General features: G+C 40.6%; 1 protein-coding gene across 9 annotated transcripts in view; it reads right to left on the bottom strand.

Moving 5' to 3' along the window:
- rims2a (regulating synaptic membrane exocytosis 2a) overlaps positions 1-17,543 on the bottom strand; it is a 229,782-nt gene that overhangs the window by 128,541 nt on the left and 83,698 nt on the right. For all 9 annotated transcript variants that reach the window (XM_051719122.1, XM_051719129.1, XM_051719130.1 and 6 more), the window contains one exon: positions 10,635-11,455. In XM_051719122.1, coding sequence (XP_051575082.1) covers positions 10,635-11,455 — 821 coding nt within the window. The remainder of the gene's footprint in view (positions 1-10,634; positions 11,456-17,543) is intronic.

Here is a 17,543-nt window from a genome sequence, read left to right as displayed (position 1 = left end):
GAACCCTCCACCATGCCCTGAGCCCTCATGGCTTGATGATTGGTTCCTGGGCTCAGAGCGCCGCTCACGGCCATGCCCCGCCCCGGTTCCATTCTTCCCAAAGGTGCACGAGGAGCTCACAAAGTCATGGCAGGCACCTTTTACTGCCCAGACCCGACCTCTGAGCTTCTCCGCTCTCACTACCCATGACAGTGGGGTGGCCAGGGGGTACACGGCGATTCCCCAGGTGGACAAGGCGGTTGCGGTGCACCTGTGCCCGCAAAACGCCGTCACCTGGCAGAATCGCCTGAGACTCCCGTCCAAGGCCTGTAAGTCCAAGTGCTGCTGGACAGGTCGCCTCCGCCCTGCATGCCATGGCCCTCTTGCAACTGCACCGGGCCAAGGCGTTGAAAGAGCTGCACGTGAGTAGTCCTTACCCGGGAGTGATGCAGGAGCTGCGCATGGCGACCGATCTTGCCCACCGGTGATGAAGGTGACGGCGCAGGCTCTAGGGCAAGCGATGTCCACCTTGCACCACCTGTGGCTTAACCTGGTTGAGATGAAGGATGCCGACAAGGTATGCTTCCTTGATGCCCCCATCTCCCAGGCTGGCCTGTTCCCCACCTTTGATCGCCCAGCTATGGCACATACACACCCACGCTCAGGCGGTTGTGACGAGTCATGAGGACGTTCACCCTCCTCTCCCGTTGCTGACCGGTCCTATGGTGGGTAAGTGGAGGGAGGTAAGTGCTTTGACGTTTCTCTCAGCACTGCCATGAGCTTGGGACGCGAGGCTCCTCGACGTGGCAACTCCTGCTCCACCCTGCCACGAGGCCCCACCCGCAGGTATATCAGATGCGATTGTCCCCTTGGTGCCCCTCGCTCGGAGCTTGGAGGCATGGCTAGCGCTCTCCAATCCGTCACGCTGGCTGGCCAGGACAATCCGACTTGGCTATGTGATTCTGTTCGCCAGGCACCCGCCCGGGTTCAGCGGCATCCACTTCACCTCGGTGAGGGGCGAGAACGCCGCTGCCCTGCGTGCGCAGATTGCGATCCTTCTGAAGAAGGATGTGATAGAGCCTGTACATCCAGCCGAGATGAATAAGGGGTTCTATTCATTGTGCCAAAGAAAGGCGGTGGGTTATGGCCAATCTTGGACCAGTGAGTGCTGAACTGGGCCTTGCACAGACTCCCGTTCTGAAGCGCATTCTGTCATGCATGCAGCATCAAGATTGGTTCGCGGCGGTAGACCTGAAGGATGCGTACTACCACGTCTCGGTTTTACGTCGGCACAGACCCTTTCTGCGGTTCGCCTTCAGGGGCCAGGTGTATCAGTACAAGGTCCTCCCCTTCGGTCTGTCCCTGTCGCCTCATGTCTTTACGAAAATGGGCATGGGCATTCGCATCCTCAATTATCTCAACGACTGGCTGATTCTAGCTCACTCTCGAGACTGGTTGTGTGCGCACAGGGATCTGGTGCTCAGGTACCTCAGCCGGTTGGAGCTTCAGGTCAACTGGGAAAAGAGCAAGCTCTCCACGGTTCAGAGTATCTCTTTTCTCAGGATGGAGTTAGACTCGGTCTCTATGATAGTGCGGCTCACGAACGAGCATGCACAGTCGGTGCTGAACTGCCTGAAGTCGTTCCAGGAGTTTCAGAGGCTCCTGGGGCATATGGCGTCCTCGTCGTGTCAATCACGCCGATCTGCTGCCGTATGTTCAGCCCTTGGACGGACCTTGCATTTCTGCGGGCAGGGGTCCCCTTAGAGCAAGTGTCCAGGCATGTCGTTGTTATGACAGATGCCTCCAAGTTGGGCTGGGGTGCTGTGTGCATATCAACTGCCTCAAGTTGCTGCCAGTATTGCTGGCCCTGCGGAGGCTCCGGCCATTGATCCAGGGCAAGCACGTGTTGGTCCAGATGCACAACATGGCGACGGTAGCATATATATAATGCCAAGGCAGCTTACTCTCACATCGCATGTCGCAACTCGCCTGCCGTCTCCTCCTCTGGAGTCAGCAGCGACTGATCTCGTTGCGGGCTACTCACATCCCGGGCGACCTCAACCACGCAGGAGACGTGCTGTCGTGGCAGGTCACGCTCAGGGAGAGTGGAGACTCCACCCCCAGGTGGTCCAGCTGATTTGGAGTCGATTCGGCGAAGCACAGGTAGACCTGTTTGCTTCCCGGCAATCCTCCAACTGCCCACTCTGGTACTCCCTGCGTCCCTCAGCTGCTGACCACACCACAAAAATTGTTGAAATGGTGGGGAAATCACATTCTTCACCTTTAAATGTGGACATCAATACTAACTGCTCTATTTCACAACTTTTAACCTGTTTTTCTGCACATCTGCCAATCAGTAGAGAGGAAAACAAGTTGAGAAAAATGCTGCACTAAATCTCATGAGGAATGTGTAGCATGCTGTTTGTTTGGAGGATCTGGTTAAGCTCTGCCCCTAATCCCAGTCCATACTTTTGTTCATTACATAAATCAACCTGAATCACACGAGGTATTTTGGCTGTGTCAGAGAGCAGGTCTGAATTCTGAGTGAGCCGAGAGCCAAACACAATGGCCTAATCTGATCTGAAAACAGGCCTGCAGCCAAACGGACGCAATGGTAACCTGCTTTCACCTCATTATGTCTGATCTTCAGACAGTCAGACAGCAAAACAAATAACATCAAAACCTGCATTTAGAACAGGAAGCCTAATATACAAACTGTCTAATAACTTGCTTTTACAAAAGGAAACCAGGTTCAAGGATTCCAGAGTAAAAGTTTTCAAAGACGACAGACAGTGATTTCAAGTTTTGGATATTGTGTTTACTGCATTTTTAGGTCCTAATTCAACTTTAAACTAGAGCCACAAAAAATAACTGGAAAAATTATGTGTTCCCCAAACAGGCAACTCATTGGTCAAAAACTGATAGCCCCACCCCAAACTCATACAATTGGCTGAGTCAGTGTTGGGTTACTAAAACAAACAGAGCAATGTTTAAAGTGCCACAGAGCCTTAGTGTTTACACTTTTCATCCCTACATCAACATTGGATCAACCAATGGTGTGAGTTTGGGGCAGGACTAGCTGAGAAATGGCAAACAGGGGGAGTGTTTGGAAACTACACACTTAAGCTTTACAGGAATAGTTCAGCCAAAAATTTAAATTCTCTCATCATTTATTCACCCTCATGCCATCCCAGATGTGTATGACTTTCTTTTTTATGCAGAACACAAACATTTTTAGAAGAATATCTCTATATGTCCATAAAATGCAAGTGAATTGTGACCAAAACTTTGAAGCACCAAAAAGCACACAAAGGCAGCATAAAAGTATCTCCAATTGTTAAATCCATGTCTTCAGAAACGATATGATAGGTGTGGGTGAGAAACAGATTAATATTTAAGTCCTTATTTACTATAAATCTCCACTTTCTTCTAGCCCTCCTATGCATGTTCACGAGAGGACCGTATTAATCTTCTTTTGTTTTTTGTTTCCTGTATATCGCCACCTACTGGGCAGGGAGGAGGGGGAAAAAAAGAATGGAGGGATAAAGGAAAGTCAAAGAATAAATACATTTTATTTGCACAACAGCCCAGTAGATGCCGAAATGCACAAAGAATGTGAATTGCCAAAAAACAGAAGAACTCTGTCCTCTCGTGAATTTGCGTGAATGCGCACAGGATGGCTGGTTGAAAGTGGAGATTAATAGTGAAAAGGGACTTTAATATTAATCTGTTTCTCACCCACACCTATCATATCACTTCAGAAGACATGGATTTAACCAATGGAGTCATATGGATTACATTTATGCTGCCTTTTTGGAGCTTCAAAGTTTTGACCACAATTCACTTGTATTGAATGGACATACAGAGCTGAGATATTCTTCAAAAATTTTTAATTGGTGTTCAGCAGAAGAAAGAAAGTCAAACACATCTGGGATTGCATGAGGGTGAGTAAATTATTTTTTGTGAATGATTTTCATATTTGGGTTAACTATCCCTTTAAGTCACAAATAAAATCCTGCAGAATAGCTGATCGTCAGGTTGTGCTCTTGCAGAGAGCTGCTATCCCTGAACAATATCTCCACTGTGCTCGGTTCTCATGCGATAAAACTGATGTGAAGGTGGCCTTATCTGTCCTAAGGCGCTCCACCCTCTTCCCTAAAGCAATCCTAACATTCAGAGTGGGCTGTACCTCCTCTTCTCTGCTATGAGTGTGACTGTGAAACCTGCAAAAGCTAAACATCATTAATATACAATTGTGCACTGGGCTTTGTCCCTAGGACGATTATATAAGTGGATAGGAATGAGCTGTTACGCTATCTCTCTCGCTGCAGTTTTCCGTCCCGCCTTCCTAATTCATCTTTCCCTATCGTCTGGTCTGTTGCGTTCCCCGTTTGCATGTGATGACACACATGAAGAGAATCCCATTCGTTTTTTATGTCAGGCAATAAATTGTTTGGTGTTTACCGTCTCACACTGTTGAAAGGTTTTTAAAGCTGTAATGTGTGATTTCTTGGCCTCTGGTGGCACCAAACAGAATTGCAAAAATAATGACTGTTTTTAAACAGGTTACCAGAACACTCCTCCTGCCTAACATTGGTCGTTTAAACAGATAGTCCTGCCATTAAACAGATAGTCTAACTTAAATGGAACCTCACATGCAGACCCAGACAGAATCTGCACTTTTTTTTCACATTTTCTGCACTATATTGAGTATAAAATCTGAAGAATGGATAACATGTAACATGTAAAATGAGTTAAAACAGTGTCTGCACACTTTTTCAGGAAGAATTTTTCCCATTCATTTCTTCCATAGGGATTCCATAAAAGAGTTATACCAACCAACCAGCTCTAAGGTGTATCACAACATTATAAACTTTGATTTAAAGCAAAAAAGTATTTAAAAATCAGACAAAAGTACAGTATAAGACTGTGTACTTATAAATAAACAACAATCCCATGAAGCATTGGGAGTGACGTAATCAAACTAAAAAACTATGGAATAATATAAAACTATTCATTCAAAGTTGTTGACAAGTATATAAACAATATATGTGAATTGTATGGCAAAATATTCAGATATATGCAGATACATAAAGTAGGTAGTTTGAGAGTGTAGGGTTTGTATCATTTGCAATGCATCATGGAAGAGTGCAACTGGGCTCTTTGCGCACACTGAATGCCGCTATTCCCTGATTGGTGGATCGTTTCCCTTCAGGATCATGGGAAGTGTAGTTCTTTACCAGGAATTCTGCTATTTTTTTTTTTTTTTTTTTTAATGAAGTTGAAATAACATGTACTGATGGCTTCTGCAGAAGCATGTACCGATTAACAACCTCGGAGCTCACGGTAGTTCTGTCTTTAAAGGTTTATAAATTGTCAATACTATAATAATAATAATACCATGGAGAAAATGAATGGGATTTTTCCTTCCGGAACCAAACTGTTACACTCTATAGAGTTTGATATTTGCATGTTGTTATGCAAATAACGTGATGAACTAGTAAGCATAAAAACACACAGAATACAGATATTGGGTAAAATGGGTTCGTATCTTCCTTATACTCTCTCAGATATGACTGCATTTTTTATTATGTGAGAGTACATCATTTTCAATAGATTATAAAGCATAGCCTACTACATGTTTCTTTAGGCGTACAACTTGGATGGATAAAAATTACTTAGTGCATTGCTTATAAACTCTATTGCATTTTATCACACTACAAAATAATCTAATCTCTATCTCACAATTGTTGTCATTTTTTTCTTTATTTTTCTATCTCTCTCTCTTTTACATGCTATCTAGTAGATCTAGTAGTTAATGTAGATAGAGCTTTAATTGTTGGTGACTTCAACATTCACATATACACTACCGGTCAAAAGTTTTGAAACACTTACTCATTCTTTATTATAATGTTTTTTCACATTTTAGAATAATAGTAAAGTCATCAAAACTATGGAATAACATAAATGGAACTATGGGAATTATGTTGTGACAAAACAAAATCCAAAATAAACCAAAACTGTGTTATATTTGAGCATCTTCAAAGTAGTCACCCTTTGCCTAGAATTTGCAGACATGTACTCTTGACATTTTCTCAACCAACTTCTTGAGGTATCACCCTGGGATGCTTTTTAAACAGTATTGAAAGAGTTCCCATCTATGTTGAGCACTTATTGGCTGCTTTTCTTTATTATTAGGTCCAAGTCATCAATTTCAAAAACATTTTTTTTAATTAAATTTTAGTATTATAATGAAATAAATTAATATGGTGGCACAATTATATTTTTGTCTACAAAACTAATTTCAAACATTTAAGCATACGCCTTCAGATCAAAAGATTTTTAAGATCATGAGAAACATTTCAGTCAAGTGTTTCAAAACTTTTGACCGGTAGTGTATAATGAAAATGACACATTGGGATTAGCAATTATCGATATTCTCAACTCTCTTTGAGTCAGACAAAATGTGACAGGACCAACTCATCGCCATATTCATACACTAGATTTAATTCTGTAATATGGAGTTGATGTTGATACAATAGAAATTCTACCGCAGAGCGATGACATCTCAGATCATTACCTCGTCTCTTGTTTGCTGTGATAAGCTAATGTCACTCAATCTACACCAAGCTATCGTTCAGGTAGAACTAGTCTTTCAACCACTAAAGATAGCTTCACTAATAATCTTCCAGAATTCTTTCACATACTCAGTAAGCCAAAAAATTCTAGAAGAATGATGTAATAACAGAAAATATAAATACAGTCTTCTCTAGCACTCTTGATAGTGTTGACCCCCTTCGATTAAATAAAATTAAAGAAAAAAGCCCCACACCATGGTACAATGATCACACTCATGCTCTCAAGAGAGCAGCTCGGAAAATGGAGCAAAAGTGGAAAAATACAAAATTAGACGTATTTCATGGTGCATGGAAAAATAGTGTCTGTAGCTACAGACAGGCACTAAAAGCTGCCAGGTCAGCATATTTTAACAAACTCATAGAAAATAACCACAACAATCCTAGGTGTTTATTCAATACTGTGTCTAAATTGGTTAGGAAAAAATCATCGACTGAACCAGATATTCCGTAGCAGCACAATAGTAATGACTTCATGAATTTATTTACTGATGAAATTGAAATAATCAGAAATAAAACTGGAACTATGCAATCAACTGTCACAACACCTCCGAAAACAATGTCTCATAATTGTCCTCAAAAGTGACTTCAATCTTTCGCTGTCATATGTCATGAAGAGCTCACAAAAATAAAAAAAAATAAAAAGTCACAACTTGTATGTTAGATCCAATACCAACTAAGCTCTTATAAGAGGTATTCCCAGTAATCTCAGAACCTCTTTTTAGGACTTTAAAATGGCAGCTATCAAACCACTTATTAAGAAGACACAGCTTGATCCTAGAGAATTGGCTAATTACAGACCGATTTCAAATCTACCATTTATATCGAAAATACTATAAAAGGTAGTGTCCTCCCAACTATGTTCATTTCTACAGAGAAATGGTATATATGAACAATTTCAGTCAGGATTTAGGCCCTATCCCAGTACAGAGACTGCACTTATCAGAGTTACAAATGACTTGCTCTTATCATCTGATCGCGGCTGCATTTCTCTTCTAGTGCTTTTAGATCTTAGTGCTGCCTTCAACATAATAGATCACGACATTCTCTTGAATAGGCTGGAGAATTATGTTGGCATTAGTGGACTTGAATTAGCATGGTTTAGGTCCTATTTATCAGACCGCTACCACAGGAGGAATTGTCAAATCAAACAAAAGTTAAGTATGGAGTGCCAAAGGGATCAGTTTTAGGGCCTCTGCTTTTCTCCTTATACATGCTTCCCCTGGCAGATATTATCAGGAATCATGGAATAAGTTTCCACTGTTATGCCGTTGATACACAACTTTATACTTCTTCTAAACCCAACGAAAATTAACAATTCTCCAAATTAGCAGAGTGTATCAATGAAATCAAAGATTGGATGGCCAGAAATGTCCTTCTACTCAATTCCAACAAAACAGAGGTACTAATTATTGGGCCAAAAACCTCTAAAAATAAGCAGCTAAAATATAATTTGACTCTCGATGGATGTACTGTTACGTCGTCTTCTACAGCAAAGAACTTGGGTGTTATATTTGATACCAATCTGTCCATTGAAAATCAAATTTCCAATGTTTGTAGAACAGCAATCTTCCACCTCAGAAATATTGCTAAGTTACGACACATGCTCTCTATTGCTGATGCTAAAAAATGAATTCATGCGTTCATGACCTCAAGATTAGATTACTGTAATGCATTACTGGGAGGATATCCAGCATGTTCAATAAATAAACTTAAATTGGTTCAAAATGCAGCTGCCAGAGTGCTGACTAGAACTATCGTCGTTACATTGGCTACCTGTTAAATTTCGTATTAATTTTAAAATTCTGTTAACTACATACAAAGCTTTAAATTGATCTAGCTCCACAGTACTTAAGTGACCTTCTGACACTCTATATTCTGTCACGTTCATTATGATCACAAAATTCTGGCTTGTTAACAATTCCAAGAATATCAAATTCCACAAAAGGAGGTAGATCTTTTTTCATTCTTGGCTCCTAAACTATGGAATAGTCTCCCTAACACTGTTCGAGAAAGACTCATCTATTTAGCCAGGCATACACCTAATTTATTCATCAACTCACAGTTAGGCTGCTTTAGTTAGGTCTGCCGGAACCAGAAACAACTATCATGATCTATAACTCTGCATAAAATTGAATGACATCTATGCTAATATTATTCTATTTGTTTCCATGTCTCAACCTCGGGATTCATATCCCAAGGTTACCAGAGCCGGCCAGGTCCAGCACCGTTCCTGCTTGGTGTCGGACTCCACTACTATGTGTCTCTGAGTGATAACGACTAAATGCAGCCAATGCTAGCCAGACATCACTTCAGTCTTTTACGATGGACTTCCGAAAATTAACTGATGCCAACTCCAACTGTAAGATATTGAATACTTCATATGCCACTGCCTGAACCATGGACTTAGGATGGACCCCAACGAACCTCACCGAAATAACCTGCCAAATGAACTGCAATGCACCTCATTGATCTCTGCCTGCATCACCTTTGTCTATTGATGGACTACACTCTTGAAATGGAATACATAGACTATCATTTAATTGCCAACAAAAGCCTTCATCAGCCAACTAACAAAGGACAATGCATCAATGCGAACTTCTGCAGTTAATCCAGGATGGACTTCAAAGAGATTAGTCATTAATCTTACAGTTCATAAAAATATATTTTTATTAAACACTGGACCTTAACACTTACTTAGTTTACTAATTTAAAACCATGACCTGCACTGCACATAAATAACTAATATTGACATTATATTCATGCTGTTTAGCCAGAAGGGAACTGGCTCCCACAGTGAGCCTGGTTTCTCCCAAGGTTATTTTTCTCCGTTAACCAACATCTTGTGGAGTTTTGTGTTCTATGCCACAGTTGCCTACAGCTTGCTCACAGGGGTTCTAAATACAACTATTATTTAATTATTTAATTTTTATACACAATTTACAATCATATTTAATCAAACTACACAATAATCACTCAAAGACTTTATAAATATTACAGATACATTTTTATGTTAATGTTATGTTAATGCATGATTTTCTGTAAAGCTGCTTTGAAATGATGTGTGTTGTGAAAAGCGCTATACAAATAAAAATGACATGACTTAGCTTGGCTATCCCTCTGTTATGTAACAGAGTTCATTATATCTGATATGAGGGAACCAGGACACAGTAATATCTGTGAGTGCAGGACAACTAAGAGAGAACGCAACACACGCATACACACATACAAAAATACAGAGGTTGCAGGCAACACGCAAAAACACGAGTCCTGCTGAAAGCCGCACACACACACACTCACACACATACACTGTAAGGAGGTGAAATATCAGCTTATATTGACAGTGTCAATCAGGGGTTAGCAGCTTGACAGGCATATGAAATTTGTCCATGAACAGAAGCGAAAGACAAACAATGCAGTGACTTATTGAGTATTTTCTCAAGAAGAAATATGCAATTGCATTTCACAGTATGTTTAAAGGTGAAGTGTATAACTTATGCGGCACTAACAGCACCAAATGGAAAGATAAAAATAACTACTTTTTAAACAGATTTCCCAAACAATTCCCCCATCTGCCATTGGTTGTAAAACTGATAATGCCATCTCAAACTAACAGCATTGGTGGAACTGGGATGATCAAACAAACAATTTGATAGCGATGATTTGATAGCACCACAGAGACACAGTATTTGCACTTTTCGGGGTGAACAACCTACGAATGAGATTGTTGTCTCTGCATATTAGGCTGGAATCAGAGAAAGTACTGAAAAATTCCACACTTCACCTTTAACAGTTCAAACAAAAATATCTAAGATAAATTTTTACTGATGGATAAAATGTAATTTATTTAAGCACTCAGAAGATTGACATTTAGCTGTATTTAGCTGCAGTGTGCACATGGAAAGAATTATAAAACTAGTAACAGACATATAATAGCAAGATCTTTTAAACTATTAGAACCAATGCTACACTGCGTGAATGTGTGTGTGCCTGAATATAATTTATATACAGTGTTTTTACCTTTCTCACTAACAGACTCACTCTCGATCTCCACGTCCTCACAGCTGGTGTACTCAGGTGTGGTGGCCAGTTCCTCCTCAGAGCTGCTCAGGGATACCTGCCTCATTTTGCCACCCCTCTTGGTCTTGTGAGGTTTGGGCGGCGGTGGTCTGACCGACTCCGATTGGTCAGAACTGAGCGAGTCGTTCCGTAACATGCTCTCCATCTTTTCTCTTTTACTTTTCCGCATAGCTGAGATGGGATCTAGGTGCTGTTGCCTGTAGAGGGAGTCTACGCCTGGAGGACTGTGGTTGGACCTCTGTTGGGTGCGTTCAGGGCCCGGCAAATAGTGGGGGCCACGCAGGGGCCCCAGCGGCTCCTCCATCTCCGTGTAAGCCAGGGAGACATCGCTGTGGCGGCGTTCGTGCCTGAAGCGCGAGACTTCCGCATGCATGCGCATCTGCTCCTCATATGGTTGGGGCTTGACCGGGTAGCGGGCAAGGTTCGGATCGCTGCGGTAACGGTTCTGATACTCCTCCTGTCGTTGCCGCTGAAGCTCGTGCTCACTGAGGGGCAGGCCATCAGGCAGGAAGCCTGGTTCGGGCGGGTACTCTTCCTGAGAGTGCCAGCCGCCCCGTCGAGCACGGTACGCACCCCGCGCTACCTCTGCGTCCTCGTAGGAGCGGCCGTAGCCTCCTCGCCATTGCCGCTCTCCGGCCCCATAGTCAGACGGCGATCGTGGCATGCCGCCCTCTCCTGGCGCATACTGTGAGCGCTCCGCCTTCTCCTCCCTTTGGTCGTATTTTTGGTTTGGATACCTGGTTGCTGAAGGGCTTCTTTTCCTGTCAGGCACAAAAACAGGCAAATTTATGAATACAAAGTTGAAAGCGAATGTACAGTAATGCTAGCTGCACAGTCACCAACTTGAAACATCTTCAAGGGATGTCATGTCATGCTCCAAACCCGAATGACTTTCTTTGTTCCGTGAGACCGTGAAACACAAAAGGAGATGTTATGCAGAATGTAAGCCACAGTCACCATTCACACACATTTTGCCTAACATCTCATTTTGTGCTCCAACGAAGACAGAAATTTCTATCCACAGTTTCCCTGCCTAACCACAGGGTGCTGCCTTGATGATTCTAATTGCCATTGGACTGATTTTTGGTTCCGGTCTTCACAAGAAGCAATCTAAAAACTACCAATATGAGCATTCCAGGTGGAGAACAACAACCATTTTAAGTGTTAGTTGGAGTAAAAGTGAAATCAGGCTCAACTTGTGCAGATATTGGCTGTCATAGCAACTCAAAGTAGACATAGTTTATGATATCAACATAACTAAGCTCGGTTCAAAGCATCACGTCATCGGCCCACTCCTTAAAATTTGACGGGTGAGGGACTGTCAAAAAAACGGTCAATGTAACTCTCTAAAGTATTGACATTATGAGGCCAAATGAATTTTTTTTACACGATTTTGTACAAATTTAATTCGCTAAACATCACACTATCTTGCCAACAACATACACCGATACGAGTGAAAACACTTGAGACTGGATAACGAAAACATGCTTCCGGTATGAATCAAGGAACACTTCCGCGTTCTGGAAAAATGTGAATAGGTTTTCAAACTACATGAGAGTGAACAAATGGTGCCAGAATTTTCATATTGGGTGAACTATTACTACACTACTGTAGCCAATGCCATCTGTTTTTAAATGTTTATGCAGTGTGCTATCTTTAGTGTCCTTTTAAGGAGCTGAAGAGATCTGTGAGCTGTTTTTAAGTGTGTACTTGTATTGACTGATTAATGAGCATCTCTCCTGCTTCCCTTGGGCTTGGCTTGGGGGTTTTACTATGGCCAGTGTGTTCATGTTGCATTATTCATAACAGCAGCCAGATGCTGAGTCCTGCGCCATTCACAAATCCAGAGCATTGCAGCTGTCTGTGGTGTGTGTGTGTGTGTGTGTGTGTGTGTGTGTGTGTGTGTTGCTTCCATCAGACATGCAAGAATGTACTGATCAGTGTTTGTGTGTGTGTGTGTGTGTGTGTGTGTGTGTGTGTGTGTGAACACCACTGAGATGGCATTCAGGGTGGGTGTGTATTTTGTCAAGTTAGTAAGTGTTTTTTGGCATCTGGGCAATCAGTGATGAAATAGGAATGACAAAATTAATGTATCCCAAATCATAATATTTTGAAAATAGAACCCGGATGGTCTACTATTTCTGGTGGATTTAATAAGTATGCATTCATGCATCCTTTATGGGCTATTATTGCCCACAACCCCTTGTGCAACAGAAGAGGAAGAATTTGTGTCTGTATTCATTCGACTTTTAAGAAAAATGCAGAGGAATGCCAAAGCTGCTACAGTAGTTTTTAAATGTATGAATTTAAAAGGTAAAAATATATTTTCAAGTCAACATGAAATCAAAATTTGCCCTGTTTACTTAATATGTGTTCCTGGTTTTATTGTGCATGATTCAGTGATTCGCATTATTTTAAAGGGAAATAAATCTTTCCTTTTCGGCTAACATCACAAACACCACAAATACCTGGCTCTATTCTGGTATGTAAAACCCACTTTTCAAAATCCAATCAATTCCAATGGATTAAAACAGGAAAGTCCCACCCAACATTTTTTCTCATTGAATATCCTTTCACTCTGAGGTACGTCAGATTTAAAAAGTGTCATGATAACTATGGGTTAAAATGTAACACATTTAGCTTGATGTATGCGACAATGTGGTCAATGGTCAAAAGCACATACTTGCCCCTCACCAGCCAAATACATACATTTGGTGCATAGTAGAAGTGCAGCAAACTTTCTCTTTCCTCATTCTTTGTTTCCCCCTTTATCCAGTAACTGCTTTCCAGTTACTTATTCTATTCATCACGTCCACGAACACACACACCTACACACACCTGGCAAGCCAATGCATTACATCACACACCAGTTTATAGTTCTTTGAATGCTCATGTAATCACTAACACCACCTGGCCCATCTAAATCACTGAGAGTAGAGCAGGGCAGTACATTTGCATCCTATGTACAGGTGAACATATTTACAGTAAACTATTGCAAAGGCCACAGACAGTATTTTGCAGCATTATTACTAAATGCACAATAACTTGTGTAATTTTTGTCTGGTAATCAGCATACTTTCTTCACGGGTGTGGAGGCTGTGTGGAAACAGGGAGGGAGGATGAGAAGGAAAGTGTCACTTAACTGACCTACTTACAGTGCGATTTTTAGCCATGTTGGCCGTAGTTTAGAGTGTAACACTAAAATAACGGAGTGTCTATTTACACTAAATGCAAATAGCCCATCTTGTTGGCAAAGGCTATTTACACTAACTCTGCCCACTATTGCTCAGACGAAGCTCAAGACAGCCATGACAAATTTCTTAGGGGTCAGCTGCCTGTCAAATGAAGGCAGGCATATTTGAATTTTTTGTGATGGCCAGAGATGTTGAACTGGTTAATGGGTTAAATTTTTAGTGGGTTAAAAGAGTGGAGAACTAAGTGAGTATTTGCACTCCAATAGTCTGGTGGAAACAGAGGAGTTTGTGACAAACTATGCTCTTGTGTGTTGTTGTAGTAGCCCAGGGTGTAATGATGGTGCATACATGCATTTTCACGCTAGAGATCCGGGTTTGAATCCCACCTCTAGTCATACTTTTATATATTATATTCATCACAGTGATTTGGTCACAGTGAAGGTTGGGGAGTTGAGAGAAGGATTTGATCTGTTTAATTTTGTGGTTTCTATGATTTTACTTGAAAAATACCATGGTGATCCTTTGGTTACTGTAGTAAAACCATGATACATTTTGGTAAAGGAAGATTAAAGTTTGGTTTAGGGGTAGGGGTTGTGGTAGGGTATCTGTGGGACTCCAAATAAACACAATAAAAATGCAGCAGTGATGCCCCTATAGAGTGCAAACAGCATCTAACGCAAAATGTAATTGTATGAACCTCATTGCCATAACCTGATTAAGCCATGATTCTGGTTTCTTGATATCTGAATAAAAAGCTAACATATGTATATATTAATCAGAATTAATATTACATTGTGATAGGTGTGATTTTATAAAGCTGCTTTATTCAGAGTCATTTTCAAAAACACACAGACAAAAAGCTTACTTCCTCAAATGACAGTCACATGTTAACCTGGTTTGCCGCTACTGAACAAATACATAAATCCTTTTTGAACATCCTAATGTCAAATGACATTATTAAAAGCTGTATAAACCACCAGATTTTCTCTATGTGAGGTAGTGGTGGGCAATAAATGTAATATATTTATCTAATGCAGTTACATTTTGGATGGTTTAATTCAGTTATGTGAATCGGTTCAAACTGTACACTTAAATTAATCAATTAATAACTTTGATTCAATGATTTGTTTCCATCATAACTCAGAAATGTCCACAGCATTGAATTATTCATATGTTAAAAATAAATGCATTAAGCATTTTGAACGTAAACGCTACAATGGCTATTTTGTTGAAATTATCTGTAACCTTTTTTTAAATCACACACACACACACACACACACACATATGTATAGATAGATAGATAGATAGATAGATAGATAGACATATACACATATGTATATTTAAGCATTAAAAATGTAATTGTTTTAGCTATATCACTCAGTTCTAAAGGTAAGTCAGAGTAAAGATCTCAAACATGAGCGCCTGCAATGACTCAACTGTTCAGATGAGCAAGAGAATGTGAGTAAAAAGCAATCAAGGTGAAATTATGGTCCTTTGGGCCCCCAGCTGCCTCTAAACTGAGGTAAACAAGGTGGAATAAGAAGGAGTAGCTGCTACACGCACCCTCATGCAGTAGTTACAACCTTCCAGAGATGAGGCCACACAGACTGATATCACGAATGTCTGCGTCGAATGAAGAGAATCCACTGAGGGTATAGGGAACAAAATATGTTCCAAAATAGTCTCAAATCCAAGTGTCCAAATGTAGTCCAATGAATTCTGGTGTCTAAAGTTTGTTTACACACAAATCAAATCACTGTTCACTGGCATGGTCGTGTAAATCCCACATAACGTTCAGCAAAAATCTTGAAAAGGTCACTAATGACTAAAATACATTTCTATATTTGTTTTGTAGTGGAAGAATTTCAAGAGTCCCTGTCTCTCTGAGTGCCCCACTGTTATATCAGTGAAATCACAGTGCCAACGGACTTAATAGCAGCCGAAAAGCATGCTGGGATCCCGGAGCCAAGAGCCCAGGGCAGGGCTGAAACAGGTGGTAATGGATGACCTGTGAGCAAAGGTGGAGATTTTTCTCTGGGACAGGGGCAGCATTACATGCCTCAGCCTGATGCTGATTGGTGGACATTTCAGCAGGGCATGGGTTGACAGATTTTGCGTAATCTGTGTAGCAGTGTGCCCTCAAATAAAGCACTCTCAGACCGAACAAATCACAAATATGTGTTTTTCTCTCTCATGCTGATTTTGTTATTTTATTTATTTATTTATTTTTATCTTTGTCAGTCTAATTCTGTCTGCTTTGCACCAGGATAGATGGGTGGGTTTTATGCAAAGGCTTTAGTCAGAAAGAGCACAAAACTAACCTGAAAAATCTCAAGGGAAACTAAACCAAAAGTAACATGGTACAGTTATGGTATCAGATGGTTTTATGACACTTTGATATACAGTTTACCATTGTACTTCATATACCATGATAATTGTAACCATGGTAATACCATGTCCAAAAAGCACTGTATTAACATGGCAAATGTCCCAAAAACCATGATGTTACCCTGGTACCATGTCCAAACAAATGGTAAAACCATGTCCATAAAAGACGGTAATACATTGTATTAATACAATACAATGCAATGCAATACAATACAACACAAAAACATTGTATTAACATGGCTTATGTTCCAAAAGCCATTGTGTTAATATGGTACCATGTCCAAAAATCATGATATTACCATGCCCATAAAAGATGGTAATACCATGTCCAGGAAACATGGCAATAAAATGTCCAAACAGCATTGTATTAACATGGCATATGTTCCAAAAACCATGATGTCACCATGGTACCATGTCCAAAAAACATGATAATACCATATACATAAAATATGGTAATACCATGTCCAAAAACATTTTATTAACATGACATATGCCCCAAAAACCATGATGTTACCATGGTATCATGTCCAAAAACATGATATTACCATGTCCATAAAAGATGGTAATACAATGTCCAAAAAAACATTGTAGTAACATGGCATATGCCCCACAAGTTACCATGGTACCATGTCCAAAAATCATGGTATTGCCATGTCTAAAAAAACATTGTATTAACATGGCACATGTCCCAAAAACCACGATGTTACCATGGTACCATGTCCAAAAAAAAAAAACATGATATTGCAATGTTCAAAAAAAGATGGTAATACCATGTCAAAAACACATGGTAATAACACGTCCAAAAAACATTGGATTAACATGGCACATGTCCCAAAAGCAATGATGTTACCATGGTACCATGTCCAAAAAACATGGTAATAACATGCACGTCCCCAGAAAAATACAGCATTTTTTGAGTAGCACCTTTTAGCAATGTAGCACAAAGTGTAACACATTCAATAAAACACAACACATTCACATAATAGTAAATGCAAGTCGATAAAAATGAGCTTCTAGGCGAGACTTAAAAACAGACACAGATTCAGCAGATCTAATATAGCACCAGGGCATGCAGTTCCATAATCGTGGGGCCTTTACAACAAATGGTCAACCACCTTTAGTTTAACATCTGGATCTTGGAACAGCCTAACATTAACAACAGGGAGATCTAAGATGTTTAACTGTTTCATAAGGTCTTAATAGTTCTGCTAAATAATCAGGCGCCAAGCCATGCAATGCTGTATAAACAATTAATACAATCTTAAAA

The sequence above is a fragment of the Myxocyprinus asiaticus genome, chromosome 15, assembly GCF_019703515.2.
Source record: "Myxocyprinus asiaticus isolate MX2 ecotype Aquarium Trade chromosome 15, UBuf_Myxa_2, whole genome shotgun sequence".
In the NCBI taxonomy this organism is placed as follows: Eukaryota; Metazoa; Chordata; class Actinopteri; order Cypriniformes; family Catostomidae; genus Myxocyprinus; species Myxocyprinus asiaticus.
This window is presented reverse-complemented; position numbering and strand designations above follow the sequence as displayed.